Source organism: Mustela lutreola, chromosome 7 (assembly GCF_030435805.1).
Source record: "Mustela lutreola isolate mMusLut2 chromosome 7, mMusLut2.pri, whole genome shotgun sequence".
In the NCBI taxonomy this organism is placed as follows: Eukaryota; Metazoa; Chordata; class Mammalia; order Carnivora; family Mustelidae; genus Mustela; species Mustela lutreola.
Genome location: NC_081296.1, coordinates 4464524 through 4485051, shown reverse-complemented (window position 1 = coordinate 4485051; position 20528 = coordinate 4464524). Strand labels below are relative to the sequence as shown.

Sequence of the window (20528 nt, the reverse complement as noted above, 5' to 3'; positions counted from 1 at the left end):
TTTGCTCACGATAAATTCGACAGAAGAGGAAAAGCAATCGTGTGCAAAGAAAGACACTGTTCCTGGCAGACGCTGATTTTCTTTCTTTCTTTTTTTTTTTTTTTGTTTTTGTTTTAAAGACTTTATTTATTATTTTAGCAAGAGAGAGAGCAGGAGGAGGACCAGAGAGCGAGCGACAAGAGGGCTCTGAGCTGAGCTGAGCACGGAGCCCGAGGCGGGGCTCGATCCCACGACCCTGAGATCATGACCTGAGCTGTAATCAAGAGTCCGGCGCTTCACCGACTGAGCCCCCTGGGCGCCCTGACTGATTTTCTAAACAGAAGTCAAAAGCATTATTAACAGAGCTCAGGAAGTCGGTGGGGTTTAAAATTCATATATAAAAAGTCTCTGCCGTTCATTTATGCAGAAGACTGCCAAACAGAAAATGCAAACAGGAACGCTATCGCAAACCACAGAGAACCAGGACTAGACAGACAGACAGACAGACAGCAGCCACAGGAAGGGAAGAGTGACGAGGGCACTGAAATGTAAATCCCTAAACAAGAATAAGTAAGATTCTTTGAGCAAATTAATAGACAAACCTCAAACTGGGGGGAAATTTTCTGAAGCACGAGACCAGGGAAGCGATGATTCTTAGAACAGGATGAAGTCCAAACAACAAACATGGATGAGACCCAAGACCCACAGGAAATAGAGCCCAGTGCAGGGTACGGACACCTGTTCCTACAGTAAGAATACAAGAACGGGGCACGGGCCTTCGTTAAAATATGTAATTGACTCTGTTTTGTTTATTTTTGAAAAAAGGTAAGGAACGTGGCAAAACGTCAATATTGGTTAAAGCTGGGCAGTACAGACATTCGTCCTAGTCTCTCTCTCATTTTCAGAGGGTGACCTGTTTCACAGAAAATAGCAACAGGGAGAAATGCCACAGATGGTAATGACTTAAAAAGGTAAAATATGCGTGAGGAGGGTAATGCATTGGGAAGCAGGAGGAATCACACAGTTGATCTGCAGCGTCAGTGATTGTTAAATACCAGCAAAGTGGAGACATTGTGGAAGTTCTAACCAAGAGAAAACACAGCTAAGTAATGCATACAATAAGAAATTAGCATAGGGACGCCTGGGTGGCTCAGTGGGTTAAGCCTCTGCCTTCGGCTCAGGTCATGATCTCAGGGTCCTGGGACCGAGCCCAGCATCGGGCTCTCTGCTCAGGGGGGAGCCTGCTTCCCCATCTCTTTGCCTGCTATTCTGCCTACTTGTGATCTCTGTCTAATAAATAAATAAAATATTTTTTTAAAAAGAAAGAAATTAGCAAATAATTGCAACTAAGAATGACACACAAAATAATAAGAGAATATTGTATACACTTTTGTGTCACTGGAGTTCAGAATGTACATAATAGGAACAATTTCTAAAAAAAAAAATAATAAATTTCCCAAATTGCTGTAAGAAGAGGTAGAATATCTGAAAACACTCTCATTGAACAGTGTTGTTCATCTCCTGTTTCCCTGCAAAATGACCCCGGTCACGGGCTGAGTTCAAAACCCTTCTAAAAGGAGTGCCTGGGTGGCTCAGTGGGTTAAAGCCTCTGCCTTCGGCTCAGGTCATGATCTCGGGGTCCTGGGATCGAGCCCCGCATCGGGCTCCCTGCTCAGTGGGGATCCTGCTTCCTCCTCTCTCTCTGCTGCTCCCCTGCCTGTGCTCTTTCTCTCTTGCAAATAAATAAATAATAAAAAACTTAAGGACTAGATAATTCGTCTTCCTTGAGCCACTAAAGAGCACAGAATCACAAAGAAATCCCCCCAATGTGTGCTTAGAAGTCAGCACAACCTTGATGCAAAAGAATGTAACAGGACGGCACACGCGAAGGCGTCAGCGGGTCCCGTCTTACTCCGTAATGGTTGTAATCGCCCCAGATGAAACATTCACATTCAGATCCAGCCGTGTGTTAAAAGGGAAGTCGGCGAGTAGGATTTGTCCCAGGAAATGGATATGGAGCAACGGGAAGGTGTCGGTTGGGAGACGGAGGAGGAGACACAGGTTCGCCTTGGGAAATCCGGAAATCCATGAGCATCCTGGGATTCGTAAAAATGACTCATTTTGTCACGTGTTTACTGTGTGTCGGGCCCCGTGTTAGCAGCCGCGTGTGCTTTCTCCAATCCCGACAACGACGTTTTGAGCCCCGTATCCTCATGCCCCCTTCTCCGTAGGAGGTACTAACGCTGAGAGATGGTAAGCCCTTTGTCCCGGCGACGGAGAAGATGCCCGCAGCTTGGTTAAGATTCTTCACCAGAAACCGGCAGCCAACGTCGTCGTCGGACTAGGCTTCCAACCCACTGCCCGCGTGGATCTCCACCAGACCCCATCCTTGGCAGTCTGGTCTCATTTCCTGAGCTTTCTCCAGCTCCCCGAGGAGCTGTGCTACATGCAGCCCAGCTTATCACTGGCACGACCAAAACACAAGATGAGCTTTCTCCCCCGTGTCCTGGCATCGGAGCCCAGCTTCTGCCCCTGGAAGCAGCTCAAGGACACCAGAGAGCCCAGTTGGAGGTAGCATGATGACGTCAAGGCCCTCGCTGCCTCCACAAGTCGAGGGCTTGCGTCCCCTATGAGGACCCTGGATCCCACTTGCCTCGCCGAGCTTCAGGCTTCCTAATTCTGAATACAGGCTCCGGACTGAGGGACCTCTGAAACCCTCACTTCTGATTCTGTATGAAGACGGAAGATCCAAGCCCAGGCTCCAGTGAGGGAGGGGTCTGCCGTCAGCCCCCCACCCCCACCCCGCTGGAGGATACGTGCGAGCTGGCCAGAAAGGGAATGTGAGTGTGTCCATCGTGGCTGGGACCAAACGAAGTGCGTTCTTCGGAAAAGACCTCTCCTCCCTGGCTCTCAGAACTGCGGGCTTAGGTCCGTTCACCCTTCAAACACAGGAAATCGATCTGTGCAGCTTGCAAAGGGGACGTGCACTAATTTGGAGGAAATACTATGAAAAGAAAAGTGTCCCTTTTTGCCACACGCCTAACATATGCCAAGACAGCAGACATATGCTCCGTGGGTTGGCTGGAGCCCCAGCCCGGGGGAAGCGGGGTACAGCCTTCGGTTTCCCAATGATACAGACATTTACAAATGTCGTGTGGGTTCTGTCGCAGGGTAGTCGAAAGGGGGAAGTCAGCGTTTCTTCCTGGGACACGCACTGCCGGTGAGCAGACCCGGGGAGATGCCTGGGAGAGGCTGGCGTCCTGGCCAGGAGCCCGGGAGCCTCCGGAAGGGAAACGGATGGGGACTCTACCTACCTCCCTGTAAGATGCAATTAAACCTGCTTCAGTAGATCCCGGTTTCCCTAAATGATGCCCAGAGGAAGGAAGGAGGAATGAAGCCCCTGAAATAAAAGCCTCATGGGGACAAGGGCATTAGGCTTGGGGGCAGGACCCTGCCCGGAGTTGGGTTCTCTTGAGAGAGGAGCGGCTCCAAACCCTGACGTTCAGGGAGCCCAGGTCAGACCCGGTCCGGTCATCCCGGAGGCCGGCTCCTGCCCCGGGGCATGGCCCACCTGTGGGGGTGTCTAGGAACTCCTGGCAGAGCACTGAGGAATGCAGGGAAAGTCCCCTGAACGACAATGGAGGGGAACAGTCACCACGGACACTGGAGTAGACGCGCTGTGTCCACCGGCTGCCCCCTTGGTCATAAATAAGCACCTTGGGGACTTCGGAATCACAAGAAACACATGCCAAGGAGAGGGTCCCAGAGCTGGAGCCGGGAAGTATCCACAGGACATGTGTCGTCTGGTGGCCCCTGCCTACGTGGCGAGAACGGATGCGTGCCAGGGAAGGAGGAGCGTGATGGTGCCCGCCAGGCTGCCCCCGGCTCTCCGGCCAGGAGCAGGTCCTCCCATCCAGGGGACCTCCAGGGCTCGCCGTGTCGGTCGCGCTGGACCCCGCTCGGCTGCCGGACACCAGACCAGCTCACGCCAAGTCGACGCTCTCCACAAGCCTTCCCGGACGCCGTGTTCGGGCTTCCAGTCACACTCTGGGTCCGATGTGACCGTTCACATTCCAGAAAACATATCATTGAATTTTGTATGTACTTTCTTAGCTTTGGGTTTTTAAAATGAATCGGCGGAATCTCACAGAGCCCCGCCTGGACTCGTTAATCGATTTCCTTCCTCCCCGGGGCCGCGTTCCTGCCCTTGTTCCCGAAGATGATGCCGGCCCTTTTCTCTCTCTTCCTGGAATGAACCCACCAGGCGTTTGTCCAAGCTCAGACTATTCCAGAGAACCTTTGTTCATGATTTACTTTTAACTCTGCTGGTTTTCCGTTCTTGGGTATTATCCGTTTTTGCCCTTAATTTTATTGATCGCATCTTCTGGATTTTCTCGCTGCTGCGCGTGTCTCCGTGGGTTCCGCGTCGCTGTATTTCGTTGTGTTCAGTCGTGAAAAGTACACGTTTGCCCCGGAGGACGGTGGACAGCTGCCGCGCACCTCACCCCAGAACTCTCAATAGGCGGCATTCTCATTAGAATGATTTTCTAAATGTGCCGTAACTGCAGCTTAAATTTTTAATGAACTCGGATTTTTATTTTTCATGCGTTTTTTTTAAAAAATCAAGTGGCTTGTGGTTGGTTTGTTTGCTTAATTTGTTGTGGTCAGAGAATACAGCCTATAAAATTTCCACCTTTAAAAACACGCAGACAGTTTTCCTTGTAAATTTATATTAAGTCCGTTTTCGTCCATGCCCCGTGAACGTGTGAAAATAATGTGTATTCCCTGAAGGCAGGGAATAGGTCCACTCGGCTTCTCAATCACACCCTCCAGATATTCCGTGTCGTTCTCCCGGTGCCGGCTTTCAGTGATCAGACACACACCCGTTCCTTCCCCATCAACAGTAAAGTAGTATTTACCGACGTTGCCCAAACAATGTAAAAAATGCATCGTGTTCTGACTTCCTTCCACCGCTACCCTACTCCTTTTCATTGAACTACTGTGGAATTCTGGCTGCACGTTGTATTTTTAAAGCCTTTGTGTTTTCATAACTTCTGTTTCAGATTTCGACGTTTGCGTTGTTTTGTATTTGTCCTGATTGTGCTGTAGACGATCGCCTTATTGGTCTTCTCCTCCGTCTGACTCCCTCCCCCCAATTCCTCCCTCTGATCATTTCACGGTGGCCGCGATGACTTTCCAAGCAATCGTATTTTGCTTGAAGGGCTTGTGGTTGACCTGCATTCATCTCGGAGTTTCTGTATTTGAGGGATACAGAAGTTTCCCTTCAATATTTCCTGGAAGCCTGGGAATGTGGGGGCATCCGAGGGGCACGGGATGTGGACGGGCCCGGACTCCTCCTCCCAGGGGTCTGGGGTGTCGTGGGCTGGCGTGGCGGGGTGGGGGACTCACAGTGGAAGGCACAGACCGGGTCACCGAGGGGCGGCTACCAGAGTCTGTTGTCACCTGTGGGGACAAGCGGTGAGACCCCAGGCCCGGCTGGGGCAGGGAGTAAGGGGCACAGGAAGCCGAGGGGCCTCACCCCGGCCCAGCACACGTCAGGTGGCCTGGAGTCCCCGTCCGCGTTTGCACACGGGAGCCACGGGCAGAGCACGTGACGGGGAACACAGTGGTGGATCAGCCAAGGGGGCTCCATAAGCAACCTCAGTCCAGGCAGCCTCAGGTCCATACCTGGGGAGATTAGAGAAGAGGCAGGCTCTTAGCTGGCCAGGCATCGGCGAAGGCCTCCGAGCGTGCTGTGTCCAAGGGAAGGATGGGGCCCCGGGGAGAATGGCTCTTTCAGGGGCCCCGAGGACACCCCCAAGGACCCACGTTCGTGGCTGCGTCTCACAGGCCCGGGCGCCGGGCTGCATGGGACAGGGTCGTCAGGCTGCTCCCGCCAGCAAACGGCACACCCAGGGCCGGAACCCACATCCACAATCTCCGGAGTCCAGGCTTCCTCCTGACGCTGCCGTGCCTTCCAGTACGGAGGACATTGTGGATGCTCCCTCCTCTTGTTGGAGCCCGTTCCTCCAGCACCCCTCCTGGCACCGTCCAGTGGGTGCCCTGCCTTCCGGAAGTGATGGTGCTTGTTCGAGGTGTTTCCTCCCGGAGAGGGATTTTATGAGGACCAGAAGTTCACCAAGGTCACCTCCAAGAACAGATCTTCTCACGTAAGGACAGGAAGCAGCCTTGCCTGGTGCCCCTCGCCGTGCCTCCTGGGGTCTCCACCGACGCTGCTGCTCCGACCTCAGGCTGCTGGCGCGCGGCGGTCCGCAGGCTCTGGGGAGCCGGGCTCCAGAGCACCAGGGCCCCGGCCTCGGCCTCACCAGCAGAGCACCCCGTGTCTTTGCACCGTGTCCCCGCCCCCGTCCCCGGCTCTGCCGCCTTGTCCCCCTGCGTCAGCGCCCCATTCTGGCTGTTGGATCCCTTTTAAGGAAACTTCTTTTCCTGCCGGTCTGCCACTGAGTCACTCCCCGTCTGCCGGCCAGACGGCATGTTCTTGGCTTGCCCTTGGTTGGTTTGTCTCCGTTTCTCCGATCCTGGAGAAAGAAAGCAAACAGCCTGATGCCTTTCAGAGATGGGACATGAGGGTCCACACTGGCTTCTCCTTGCCCGTGTACCCGGCGGCTGCAGACCGAGGTGGTTTGTCCTCAGCCAGCCTCCTGCTCCTTCATTGGAACCCAGAGGCGTGGGCTTCTCTGGTTCTGGAGGTCGGAAGCGGGGAGCAGCACGGTGTTGGCAAGGCCCTTCCTTCTGGTGACTGCAGGAGAGAGCTTGCTCTGACCTCCGGGCCTCCCACGGTCCCCTTCCTACCCCACCGAGCCTGACACTCACAACACAGCCGCTGCGGTTCCACGTGGCCCTCGGCCTGAAAACCCAGGCGCGCGGCCCCATCGCAAGATCCGTAACTCCATCACCTTGAGAAGCTCCTTTTGCTCTGCACGATACCGTCCTCAGGTTCGAAAGCTTCCCTGTGGGTTTCTTGTGTGTGTGTGTGTGTGTGTGTGTGTGTGCGCGGGGGGGGGGGGTCATTCTTCATCCTCCCCCAGCCCCCTCTCTGGCCTCCAAAGTTCCTGTCTCTCCTCTACACCATCAGCCCAGAGGCCCAAGTCCCATCTGAGTTGTCTAAACTAGGCACTGCTGACCTCTACATGTGCTCCATCCTGGGCAAAATCCCTCTCCGCCTGGGGGGACCAGGAAAAAGATGTTACCTGCTCGAAAAATACAGCGGAGGGACAGGCATAGCGTAACAGTTACGCACTTTCCCCTTCAAAGGAGGAAACATGAAAGAAACGGGGCGAGGGTCCCAAGCAATTCCTAAACTCCACCGGGAAACCTCCCTCAGTTTCCAGGCCTGGGGCCGGTCTGTGGCTCAAGGCTCTGCCCGCTGCGTCCACCTCCACCCACTGCCCAGGCTGAGGCTGTCTCCTGAGAGTCGGCCTCTGTGTTCCTGAAGGACAGGGACATGTTCACGGCGACAGCCTGTTTCCTGCATGCGGAGACTCGGCAGCGGCGAGCCCCTCTCTTGGTGGACGTGTCGCCTCGCCTGTTACCCGGACGGTGCTGCTCCCCGGCCGCTCTGCTCCGAGAGGGTCTCCAGAGCTCAGAGACACGTCCGCATCGCAGGACATCGCGTCCCAGCTGCGACAGCCCGTGAATGCCTTCCCCTCCCTGCCTCTCCCGGGCCCTGGAAGGCGTCGCGGTCTCGGTCACCTCTGCTCGCTGGCCAGCTGCTAATTGCGCTGACGAAGAGTGAGGCCACCGAGAGGGGTCCCACAGGACAGTGTGGCGGGTGTGAGGCCGAGACACTGCCCACCGTTTCTGCCCCGAGCAAACGCCCTCTGGGGCAGGCATTGGGTGGGTTCACAACGGCTGTGCTGCTATTTATAGCTGCGGCCGACAAGGGTGCGGGACCCGCTCTGGCCTTTGACCTGTGAGTGACTTTACCGTGTCCACACAACCCATTGTCCAGCCCCATGGTAACAAGCGGCACGCTTTTTCGGTCACCTCGTCTTCTTACTCGCAGTGTCTGGAGGGCCACGGCCAAGCTCTGGTCCTCGTCTCGACATTCACTGTGCGCCCATGAGGGACAGGCCAGCCCTAGCCCCAGAGTGGCCCTGCGCCACTCTGAAGGGTCAGACTCAGACCCTTCTCCCGGGGAACTCGCACGTTGCCGCGAACTGACCTGTGTCCCCGCCGACTTCATCGGTTGAAGTCCCGAGAGCCGGGGTGATCGTATTCAGAGAGAGGGCTGTTAGGAGGTCAGATGAAGTCATAGGGTCAGGGTCTTACTCTGCTGAGACTGGTGACCTTATACGAAGAAGAGGAGGGCGTGATGTCTCCCTCCTGGCTTGCTCGCACGCTGAGGCAAGGTCACGGTGAGAAGGGGACCGTGTGCACACCAGGAAGAGACCCTGTGCTGGGTGTTAACCCGGGACTTCCAGCCTCCAGAACTACGGGAGGCGGGAGGACATCCTGATGCTGCAGCCACCCCTCGCAGCCTGGGACACACTTAGGGACAGAAAAAAAGAAACCCGTCAGCTCGGAAAGCGGGGACCTGAGCACCGCCCCCAGCCCTGGAGTAGGACACACACCGACACCCACGTCCTGCATCTGCGCGCCCTTCTGGCCGGTTCTCCCCAAAGTCCCCCCGAGGTACTGGTTCCCGGGCCCTGTGTGTGGACTGTGGCTTTGGGCAGGACTTCTCTCCGCTGGGATCCGATCCGCTACCCCTCAGCCCTAAAACTGTGCTCTGGGGAGTGTGCCAGGTTCCCTGAGGGTTGTTCACCACCCAGCATCCCTGACTCGGAGGCAAGGTCGCCTCCAGCCTCCCCAGGAAGTGGCCGGTGGGGCCCTCAGCTTGGCCACTGCAGCAGGAGAGCTCCGAGATGCAAGATGCCGCATGCCCCCGCCCCCCACCGAGCAGGCCTCCGGGAAGCCCCGCCCCTCCCCAGAGACAGCAGCTAAGGTCTGTGTCGCAGTGTCTCCTGGGTGTCGTGTCCTTGCTCTGCAGCAGAGCTGGACGGCCCCGTGCCTGCCCGCTAATCAAGGTTAATGAGGCTCCCCATCTGGAGGGCGGAAAGGCGAATCTGTTTTTTTGAGTCCACATCCTTGGCATCCCTCCCGGCCGGAAGGATCCAGAAAACACGGACGGTCTTCTTCTGGGGCCCGTGCCAAGGTTATAGAGCCCAATCCTGGCCCCAGACCAGACAGGGGGAGTCAGGTGGCAATTTTGCTGAGGTCTGACCTCTACCGGCTCTGCAGGAATCAGTAATAACTTAGGGCAGACCCTGCGCCTGGGATTTCTGAGTCTGTGCCCGTGAGGCCAGACTGAGTCCCGCTGTGACGGTCTGGCACATTCGTCCTTCCCCGAGAGCCACCGACAACCATGACACACCAGCGCCACGAGGCCCGTGTGGCCCAGGCTCCGCTCTGCCGTTGCTCTGAGATCTGTAGCAAATGCCTTCTCCCTCCTCCCAGTCTCTGTCTGCGAGGCGCAGGTGTTTCCAAAGTACGGCTCCCGGGACCCTCGGATCTGCACGGACGCCAGAGCGGAAGCTACGCGCCATGCTTGGAATCACCTGCAGGAGCGGGTCTCGACCTAGCAGGGCGCAGGGCGCTAACCCCTCACCCCAACACGTGCATGTGTATGTACGGATATTTCAAAGTTCTCTTTATTTTATTTTATTTTAAAATGTATTTATTTATTTTGGAGAGTGACCGTGAGCGGGAAGAGAGCAGAAGACAAGCTCTCAAGCAGACCGTGCTGAGCAGGGAGCCCGACTCACGACTCCATCCCGGGACCCTGAGAAACTGCTCTGAGCCGAAACCACGGCTCAGATGCTTAACGGACTGAGCCCCCCAGGCGCCCCAGAGCTGGAACTTTTTTAAAGGATCCAGTGGAAATTATACAACTGGGAAGTGTGATTTAAGTGGAAATTGGAATCGACAGATTAGCAGCTAATTGCACAGAACGGGCGCGGAGATTACTGGGTGGCAGCCGCTTCCGAGGAAAGCATTCAGACCACAGCATGGAAAGGAAAAAAAAATACAGAAATAAAGATTCACAGACGAATCAACTCAACCAGAAGGTCTGCGTGCGTTTGGAGAGCCAGAAAGGGCAAAGAGAGAGAATGGGACGGGCGCATGCTTGAAGAGGGGAAGAGCCCAACGTCTGCAAAACTCACGGGACGGGAAGCGAGACTCCAGGAGGAGAACGCAGAGAGAACCGCACCCCACGGCCAGGCTCGTCTGCGGGAGAAGCAAAGATGAAGAGGAAGTCTGCAGGACGGTCCGAGAAAAAGGCGCATTTCCTTCAAAGAAGCCAACAGGTGAGGCCTCAGGGAATATGACTCCCACGAGCCCCTCCTTCCCAAAAGTCGTGCTGGAGAACCCGTGAGCTCGCAGGAAAACCCCAGCGGCTGGACCAGTGGGGACTGAATGGGCCCAACGGGAAAACCGAGGCTAAATCAACAGACAGAGGCCATGGGCTCTCACCGCGGGAAAATGACGGAACCGGCGGAAAGGTGAAGACTGGGGGGAAAGGCAGAAATTAGAGTGAGCTCCCTCGATTCCTCGTCTGCGCTGACGATTCGAATTACAGAAACAGAAATGCATCTAAAAGAACGAAGAACCCCTCAGAGAGCTCATTCTAGTGACTCCAACTTGGTGGGGGAGGAGAGAGAACTAGGAGAAGGAATCAGGGAAAAAGAAACCATGACAAACGGAAGAAAATAAAAATCAGATGAACAAGTACAATTCACAGACTGATCTCAACCCTCTGCCTCCAAGGCCAGAAAGGAGACCCCAAAGCCAAGAGAAAAATAGATAGAAGATGTAAACTGACTTTTTTCCTTCACAAAAAGGAAACACCAAAGAATCTTGAGATGTTTAACTTCCTTCGAGAACAGAAATAAAACAGGAACGTGCTTCCAAGAGTTACACAGGCACACGCTCTTGCCGGGTCCCAGCAATGGCCCTTGAGATCCGAGCGTCTCGCCGTCGGTGAGTTTTACTTTTCAGAAAGCTTTAAGCAGGTATTGAATCCTAACTACTGACGTGGACCCGAGATGTCTTCAGTGACGCGTGCTAACCCCTGCCTCCTTCTCTGACCGGCGTCCGAGACACAAGGACGGAGAGACCAACCCGATGAAGTGAAATAAACACAGCAGAGTGTCAACCGTGGTAGAGCCGGGGAGCGGGGTGCTCTATGTCCGTTCACTCTGTAGTTTTCTCAGATCCAGGAAAAAATATCTCTGGATCACCTTTCCCCCCCAAATTGGCAAAAACGGAAAAACTTGTGTTTTCAAGGTGGCAGGACCGTAGGAGACGCTGACGTAGGCACAGACTTGGGGAGAGAGGAATTCCGGTTGGAATTCAAACGGCCGTCCCTCAGGGAGGGCGGTTGTGCCCGACAGAATGTAGGTTGCGGTGTCATCGGACATGTGCGGAGCGACACGAATGCCACCGCTGCCTGATATACAACAGAGGAGAAATCGCCCAGACGTCTACCCAACACAAGTACGGCAAAGTGTGCTCTAACACGCCCAAGCAAGAGACATGACATGGGTGCAAACAAGAAACAGGCAACCCTCGTCGTGTCGAGGCGCAGTCCTTTCCAAGGTCAGGTATGTGAAAAGTAAGACGGGGACAGTTTCTGTGACAGACTCACAGTTGTGCAAATAACAGATAAAGATCTCTGTGCGCACGGAGCAGACCTTCAGATCAGAAGGCGCTCGGACCTGGGGCCGTCTCCCCCCAGAGGAGCGGGGCTGGAGGAAGCTTCCACTGTTTCTACTCGTGGTTTTTGAATTTTGAACTGTGCACAAGCATTATTTGAACAAAAATGTTAAATTTAGGCCTTGGGGCACCTGGGTGGCTCAGTCAAGCCCCTGCCTTCGGCTGAGGTCATGATCTCAGGGTCCTGGGATTGAGCCCTGCATCGGGCTCTTTGCTCAGCAGGGAGCCTGCTTCCCCCTCTCTTTCTGCCCTGCCCCCTGCTCCTGTTCTGTCTCTCAAAGAGATAAAATCTTAAAAAAAAAAATTTAGTCCTCAAAAAACTAAAAATAGAATAACATGGACCCAGCCATTGGGCTTTAGGATTGAAGCAGCTCTCACAGACGTATCTACACACTCACAGTCTCGGTGGCACCGTCTGCAACAGCCAGGGGGTGGAGACCACCCACGTGTCCAGCCGAGGACGGACGGAGAGACCAGACGTGGCGCACACGTGCCCGAGAACACTACTCAGCCCGAACGGGAAGAGCTCCCGACACCGGCTACAACCTGGACGGACCCGGGGGACACCGCGCCCGGCGAAGTAAGCCGGTCACCGAGGGACAGATACTGCAGGAGTCCACTCGCATGAGGTCCCCAGAGGAGTCCGGTTCATAGAAGTGGGAAGGAGGTGGTGGGCCAGGGCCCGGCTGTTGAATGGGGACCAAGTTTCAGTTTTGCAGGACCAAGAGCTCGGGGGCGGACGCTGGGGGCGGCTGCCCGGCAGTGTGGGTGTCCTTAGGGCGGCTGACGCGGGCAGCAACGGGGGCGGCGGCAAAGTTCCTGTCACGCGTCTTTACAAGAATAAAATGAGACGCTATGGTTTGTAAAGGAAGGAAGGAAAGAATAAAGCGTCCGGGCCCTACCGCCATGCCTGGGGAGGAGCCCAGTCGAGGCTGGGGCACCCGGTTGAGGCTGGGGCTGCGTGTCTTGGGAAGTAACCGCCTCGGTCTGTCGTCTCGTTTCAGCGGCCGCCTGCACAGGTGCCTGCGCTCTGACTGGGAGGCTCTTAGCGACGGTGACATCCGGCCTCTCGCCTGCCCCCCGGGAGCAGCCTGACCCAGAGTGGGAGCCGCCCGGTGGCCCTTATGACGTGCTGACCACTCCCAGCGGCAGGTCAGTGCCCCCTGGGGAGGGGCGGGAGAGATCAGAGCGAGGGGACAGCGTGGTCACCAGTGGTCACGGATATGCCAGGACCGGCTCACCCAAGGCTTGCCATGGTGTTCTCCTGAGGACCCAGGCGGGGTGGGGGGCACAGAGCCCACCGGCCTCCACCCGCGGAGGGAGAGGCCTGCGGAGCTGGTGGCGCCTCATTCCCGTCTGGGCCTCGGTCGTCCCATTGATAAGATGGGCCCATGGCTAACCGGGGACTGGCCCCGGATGCCAAGGGACAAATACAGCTCCAGTGCTGGGGAGGTCCAGGGGGACGGGGAGGACGGTCACGGGCATGGGGAGGGCGGCAGCGGCCCTCGTCCTGCTGCAGGCGGCTTCCCGCTCCACGCAGAGCCCTTCCCCACCTGCGGGCCAGGAGCCACGCCGGCCACACTGCTGCCGCCTCCCCACCCCCGCGGACTGGCACCTGCGTGCTGTCACCGCCCTCTGCGGGGAAGCGCAGGGGGGTCCGTGGGGTCACCACCCGGAACTGCGGGGCAAGGCCTTGCTGGGCGGAGATGGGGTCCCCGCGGCTGCCCAAACCCATCTTCCCCTCACACCTGTGCTTTCCAAACCCTGTGGCGGGGGCTTAGCAGACGCCCCCGGGGAGGCCCCGAGGTCCCCGTGATGGGGAGGGGATGCAGACTGTCCTTCCCCAACGCAGTGTCCCCACAGCCCATCACTACCCACCGCTCCAGTCCGGCGTCTGCTGTCTCCCGAATCTACTCCTGACGGAATCTGGTTAGCGCTCTGCCGTCACCCGGGGGGAGGCTTGGCGGAGCTGAAAGCATCCTGAGACCGTCCTTCCTGAGGCTCTGGGACAGGTGGAGGCCAAGTGCGGGAGCTCCATCCCTAGGAGGCCTCCGCTTGCACCCAGCCCCGCCCCCGCTGGCACCCCTCCCTCACCTTTCCCCCACCATGCCCCCAAGACACAGGCTGGGGGTCCCACGTGGCTCAGGGCAGGGTCCCTCAGGAGGGGCTGGGCCCCACGCTGTCCCCCAGGAGCCTGTGTCCCCACCCCAGGCGGGGGTGTGGCCCTGCCTCCCCACGGCCTGGCTCTCTGCAGGGGTGGAAAATGGTACCAGTCAACCCGGAGCCGGAGGAGCCCGCCGCCGCCACCGCCCTGACATGGAGGAGCCCACGCCTGAGCCTGTCCACGTGGATGTGGACAAGGGGCTGACCCTGGCCTGCTTCGTCTTCCTCTGCCTCTTCCTCGTGGTGATGATCATTCGCTGTGCCAAGGTCATCATGGACCCCTACAGCGCCATCCCCACGTCCACCTGGGAGGAGCAGCACCTGGACGACTGAGGTGGGGTGGGGCGGGGCGGGGCGGGGCCTCTGTGTCCCCCAGCCACCGGCCAGCCAGCCCGCAGAGCCGAGGATGCTCCCCCGACTCCGGGCATCACAGTCAGGGGCCGTGGGGGCTCCGCCGTGGGCTGGCCTGGAGATGAGAGCCCTGGGCCCGGAGTCAGGAGGCCGGTCCGCGCTGGGCAGTCCCTGTGGGATGATGGGGGGGGGTCCCCTTCCCCGGCTCCTGTGCACCTTCAGGGACTGGGCCCAGGGCAGAACCCCTCCGTCACACGACAGTGCTCTTGCACTGAGGACGCCGTCTGCCCTTAAAATGCAAAGCAGCACAAGCAGGGCCCGCAGCTCCCCGCACAGACAGCATGGACATCCCGAGCCCGCAGCAGGGGGTGTCGACGGAGGACAGAAGGAGCCACACCCAACCCTTGCACAAGGCACAAGCCTGCTTCCCAGCTGCGTTTCTTAAACTAAGACATAGAGGGGGTCTGTCTTCCCGTCATCAGTGACATGTGCATTTTGGGGATGGGGGAACATACAGAAAAGGAAGGAGAGGGAGAAAAAGACAGAACCCCACCCCCCGGAAGCCGCCGTTTTGACCCATCTCCCCCAGACTTTTCTTACGCGTCTCCTTTTAAAGGTCACCTTTGTCCCATACGCGCGACGTGGCACCACTTGGTCGTAGGGCCCGGACGCTCTCCGGTCCCGTCACGTCCCGTCACCTCAGTGGGCAGGGAGGCTCTATCGGTGCCGCCCTCGGCCGCAGGCTTCGGTGGGGTCGGTGACGTCCCCGCACACGACCTTCTTCCACGCGGTACCGTCTCGGACGCGCGCACGCTGTGGGGGGAGCCCTGGACCAGGGGCCTTGGGTCTCGTCCTCAGTCACCCAAAGTCGGTGTGACCATGAGCGAGTCCCACCCCCTGTGCCGGCCTCTGTCCCCTCACATCACCAGGGGCGGGGGTGGGGGAGGAGAAGCCTGGCCCTCTTGGTTTTGTGCGAGGCTCCTGCGGCTGAAGGACAGGAGGGCTGGTGGGGGCCAGGGACAGGTTGCTGATAGTGACTGTTCTGGGGCCTCCCCCTCCCCCATCACCTCTGTCTGTGATCTTGAGCAAGAACGCAGGCCCCCAGCGCAGGTCCCACGTCCCAGCTCCCCTGCATGCCGCTGTGCCGCCCCAAATAACTCACTCAGCCTCTCTGAGCCCCAGCTCCCTCCTCCATAGCTCGAGGGAACCACGTCTACCTCACAAGGTTGTTAGGTTGTTGTGAGGACGGAAGAAAGGAGACATCGGTGTCCTTCCTTGACTCCACCCCCTGGGAGAAGTCAGGGGTCTGAGCCTCTCCCCCTCCCAGCAGAGCCCGGAACCCCAGGACGTTCCTCAACCTCCCAGGACCCCTTCCCGGGCCAGCTCTCCCAGCCAGGACCCCTGGTCAGAGGGACGCTCACAGCAACCTCTCCTAGCACCTGACCTCAAGGGATAGGGTGCCTGTCCCTTTACACCACTGTCATCTGTTGAACCACACAGCGTACCCCTCGCTCCGAGGCATGACCTGCCCTCCCCATCAGGAGAGACCTGCACCTGTGAAGAAGGGCCACGCTCCCTTCCAGCCCCTGCGTCCCAGCCCTGGGTCCCACCCCAACCCGGGCACCGGGACAACAGGTTTCCAAAGCACTATCACCACTCATGACCCTACACGTGAGCAAGGCCACAGCTGTTTAGGCACATTCCAGGCCCTGTGGGTCCAGCGGTCCCCCCCACCGCACACACAAGCACACACCCACTCTGTGGGAGGCACAAAGGGGCGGCTGGCAAGGGCAGCAGACCACGATGCACTGGACTCTGGAGGAAGGACGGATCTAGAGCAACGACCCTGGGCATCACCTCAGGCCCAGCAGCAGCCTTGGCTCTGCAGCCTACCTCAGAGACCCCCAGCACTGCTGTGAAAACCCAGCGGTGTGGGTTACCGTGGGAATCAGCAGTAGCTGGAGGTCCGTTAGTGACAGATCCCAAGAACGGGAGGGGAGACCTCTCCCGGAGATACTCTGGGGTCCTCTGGAGGGAAGGACGTGCCCCAGGGTCACATGGGTAGTGGTGAGGAGTTCGCTGCAAATCCAGGATCCTGGGCCCCATCCCGACCTCCAGGGTCCCGGTCTCGGGGGACGGCGCCCAGGGAAGCTGCCGGGGAGAGCCACCAAGCGGCGGGTGAGTGTCCTGGCGTTTGAGAACCACGGCTCTGGGGGTCCCGGGGTCCCACTTCATTCTTTTCCACACTTAGATTTGCTGATATTTCTCTGGACTTTTTTCTTTTTTTTTTCTTTTTGGTGGCAAGGGGAAATAACATTTCAGAAAAGATGCAAAATTAAAAAAATCACCCCCCACCCGAGCCTCTAGCGGAACAGGGATTTCCACTGTGTACGCACGCACTCTCTTCTAATCCTTGTCCAAATGCAAGATATATTTTTTATAAACGTCATCGGTCACATCACTGAGAGCCACAGTCCCTCCTGGCATCATGTCGTGCGCGTTTCTGCCACTCCTGGCTGTTGGGCATCTGAGTGGCTACGGGACGTGCCATCCGGCGTGTGCGTTCTCCACACCCCCGTGATGACTCGAGGCTTTCGTCTTCCCTCTTACACGTGCACCACGAGACCAAAGAAGGGTGGAGACAGATAGGACGGACGCTGGGTGTGGACTCAGACAGTGGGGAGAGACTCTTACACCCCAGCCCGTCGGCCTGAGACACACGTAGCCTCTGATCGCGTGAAAGGGCGTGGGGAGCTTCTGTGGCAGCTCTCCGGGGCTCGGGATGGAGGCGTGCGCTTCTTTTCAGTTCCTGGCGGGCCAGGTGTGGTGCGGGGCTGTGGACGGAGGGAGAAACTGTCCATCGAAAGAAATGAACAGAATTTTTGAAGCCTGGAAGCCGGCAGAGAAGCAGTGCGAGGATTCAGTGAGAACGGTCTGCCCCAGTCCAAGCCTCCAGGGAAAAGACAACCAGAAAGTCCCCACTGCAGAGAAAGGACGGAGGACATTCCAGACGGTGGTGTCCGGTGGCCGCTCCGGGCTGCCATCCGCACTGTGTTTGGCTCAGCCCCCTGGCTCCCTCCAGACCCTCAGGAGAGTCAGCTCCCCATTCCTTCCACAGCGGTGTGGCATCTGGGGACAACAGCGGCATCTGGGCGCCGGGCCGTGGGAGGGAATGCGGACTGGAAAGGGACAGGTGGGCAGCCCACGCAGGCCGGCAGTCGAGGGCAGCCCCCGAGAACGCCCCCCAGACAGGCCGATGGGAGAAACAGGACACGCGCCTCACCGGCCTAGAGTATCAATTCCCACCGTCTCTTGTTGTTTCCAACCAGTTGCTCAAATGTCGACCAAGGTTTTGTCGAACTGAAAAGGCCCACGTCTCCCTCGCCCATGACACTGTCCCCGAACTCCAGGGGCCAGCTCCCGAGGATGCTTCGAAAAGCCAGCCGGAGAGAACTCCACGGCCGCTGCGTCCACGGCTGGGGTTCCGCGTCCCACGGTCTCCTGTTGAAGAGCGGGCAGCCACCCGGGAAGGCGGACGAGGTGCATGGACTCTGCATGGGCTTCTCCGGCCCTGTCTGCTGAGAGGCGCCCTCCCCGGGTCCCCACCAGCATTTCCAGCCATTCTGTCCAAGCACAGGTTGTCTGCGTCCAATGGGGCCGACGGCCCCCACTACCCCGGGCCTGTCCCCAAATCCTCGTGTCCTCGATGCCCCCAGCCAAGGCTCTCCCTCCCTCCTGTGGAGCTTCTCTTCAGGACCCGAGTCGGTCAGCCTCCTAGCAGAACAGGGAAGGCTCGCCCAAAGCGTTCCATGCTTTGAGAGCGTCCCCAAAGGGTACTAAGGGGCCAGGCAGGCCCAAGGGAAACAACACGACTTGGAAAAGTGGCCCACGGTGGGAGACGGCGGCCTCTCAGGACCCAGCAGGATGGCAGCAGTGGAAGAGGACTCACCCACGGGGGCCACGGCCACAGGGAGAGGACAGAACTCCTGCCCAGACCTCAGCCCAGCAGGGACCACGTTGGGTCCCCCATCGGCTGAAACAACAGATCCCCGTAGTCGGGGGAACCTGGGCAGAGCGGTTCCGCTGTCAGCATTCTGGGGCGAACCAGACGTAACCAGGACAAGCGGCCCCGTCAGCACTCAGTATGCGTCCGTGAACTTCGGTTGGATGGGAACAAGTGTATACGCGCCCTGCACAGGGCAGACATCAAGGTCTGTCACTCAGCACGTGTCTGGTGGAGGGGGACCGTGCCGGTGCAGTCCCGCTCCCAGCTGGGCTGAGCCACCTCCAGGTCAGTAAATGAACAATTCCTACACGGCACGGCCGCCAGCACCCTCCCTTCCGTGGCCGGCCACCAGCCCAGCTCGATGACCACCACGTCGTTCCTCCGCACTCACGCCACATCCCCACCACCCGCCAGCATTCCCGTGGCTGCTGGAGTACTTTCCCCCGGCGGAATGTCCTGTTCTTGGTGTTCTGTCTTCACTGGGCTGCCGGTTTCTACCACCCACAAAGAACACGAAGAGTGTTTCAAGGATTCCCCTGCTCAGAGAGAACAGGAGCCCTGGGACAGTGTCACTCCAGCTACGGTCTCAGGATGGGTAACATCGGCATCACCGGGGCGTGTGGGATGAGTCAGAAGGGGCTCCCCAGGGAACCTCTGGGTTCCAGAACAAGTCCCCCTGCTCCCCGCCCCCATTGCAAAGCATCACCCCACTTCCCACTGGCCCTTGGAACAGATCAGTCTGACCGTGCAGTCATCCACTCCTCTGCTCCCCAGGTCAGGAAGAGGAAGACGCAGGGACCACACGGAGAGCCCCCGCGGCACGCCGGTCACAAACGAGCTCTTTGGCGGAAGGTCATGTTGCTGAGACGCACGAGATGAATGAAACCCTGCACGTGCTACGGACGCGGGCGCGGCAGGTCCGCAGCCGGAACGTGGAGCTCGCCTGCCTCCCTCTGTGACAGAAGGGGTCCCGGGGACATCAGCCCACCCCCAAGCAGCTGGCCGGTTCCCACAGCCCGCTCCTGGGGAATGGGGTCCCACCGGGGCCAAACGTGAGCCTCGCTCATCGGCAGGTTGCAGATCTAGAAATGACGGCAACAGAGGAGGCTTAGTGGGGGACAGCCCCACTGCCGAGCCCCTAAACGGCCCCATCCGTCCACTGTGGCCGCTGTGTTCCCGCCACTGAGCAAGAACCAGGTGGGTGAGGGGAGGGCCGACCTCCGCGGCTGATTGTCGAGAGCCTTCCGCAGCGTGGGTGTCTTCTGGTGGGCACTCTGTTGGCACATGAGTGTCTCTGTTCAAGACCCGTTCGAAGACGTGCTTCCACATGCGTCTCCCAGGATGGCCCTGAAACCTCTTTTCCAGAACCTTCCACTGCTGGGCTCCCTGGTTCTCCTGCTGGGGTGGTTAGAAGGTTGCACCATACCCCTGTCGGCCACAGACCCTCCCTGCAGCACGTGGCTCCTCCCGGCCCGCGGGACCCCATCATCACGTGGCGCTGACCTCGGGGAACTTCATCCCTCACCACTGTCCCCGCCCCGAGCGAGAGCTGTCCCAGCACCCGCCCCCTCACTCACGCTTTCCTAATGTCTTTGCCATGGCATCGGCCTCAGGTTCCCCCGGAGAGGCTGGTTTTGGGGGTGACTGACCCAGGCAGTCGCGCGGAATGGCCTCACTCCAGCGTCCCACCTCCCTGAGCCGCAGACCCCTCACTCGGCGCTGCTCCCGGGAAAGTGCGGACGTCCTCCCAGACGGTCCTTCGTGCACGCAGAGGATACCCGAGGGGGGCTTCGTTTAGGGACCATTTCCAGAAGCGTAGGCAGGCTTAAGAGAGCCAGCAAGGGACAGAGAATAACCCAGGTTCGATGCCGACCAGAAGCCACCACCAGCCCTTGCTTGGGGGTGGGGCGGGGGACCCGCAGGAGCTGTGAGCCATGGCTAGAGGGACCCAGCGGGACGCGCCTCCCCAGACAGCCCGGAAGGGAGGGGTGAGGAGACGAGGAGGCCCAGCTTCCATCGCTCCGCCTGAGCCTCCCGTCTCAGCCAGCAGCCCGAGGCCGTGGGCCTGGGCGCCGTCATCCCCAGAGGTCAGCCCCTCGCCCGCGGGGCACAGCAGGGCAGGGAAGGATGGAGAAGAGATCTGGGGAGGTGAACGGAGCGTCACCGGCAGCGTCGGGCCTTGGAGTTCTTCCCTGACAACAGATGTGAGGCTTGGCCCAGCAGGGCACGGTGTTCTCACTGAACATTCGGGAAGGAGGAGGCAGCAGCCCCCTGGGCTTCTCGTGCAGTT

General features: G+C 58.5%; 1 protein-coding gene across 4 annotated transcripts in view; it reads left to right on the top strand.

Moving 5' to 3' along the window:
* Positions 1 to 20253, top strand: part of CTXND1 (cortexin domain containing 1) — a 44150-nt gene extending 23897 nt beyond the window's left edge. The window contains exons 2-5 of one of the 4 annotated variants that reach the window (XM_059179823.1): positions 12723 to 12870; positions 13571 to 13647; positions 13973 to 14215; positions 19013 to 20253. In XM_059179823.1, the coding sequence (XP_059035806.1) occupies positions 14035 to 14214 (180 nt within the window). In that variant the 5' untranslated portion in view covers positions 12723 to 12870; positions 13571 to 13647; positions 13973 to 14034 and the 3' untranslated portion in view covers position 14215; positions 19013 to 20253. Of the gene's footprint in view, positions 1 to 12722; positions 12871 to 13570; positions 13648 to 13972; positions 17904 to 19012 lie in introns of those variants that run through there. The other 3 variants (XM_059179820.1, XM_059179819.1, XM_059179822.1) reach the window with 3 other exon arrangements.
* Positions 20254 to 20528: the final 275 nt, after the last annotated feature.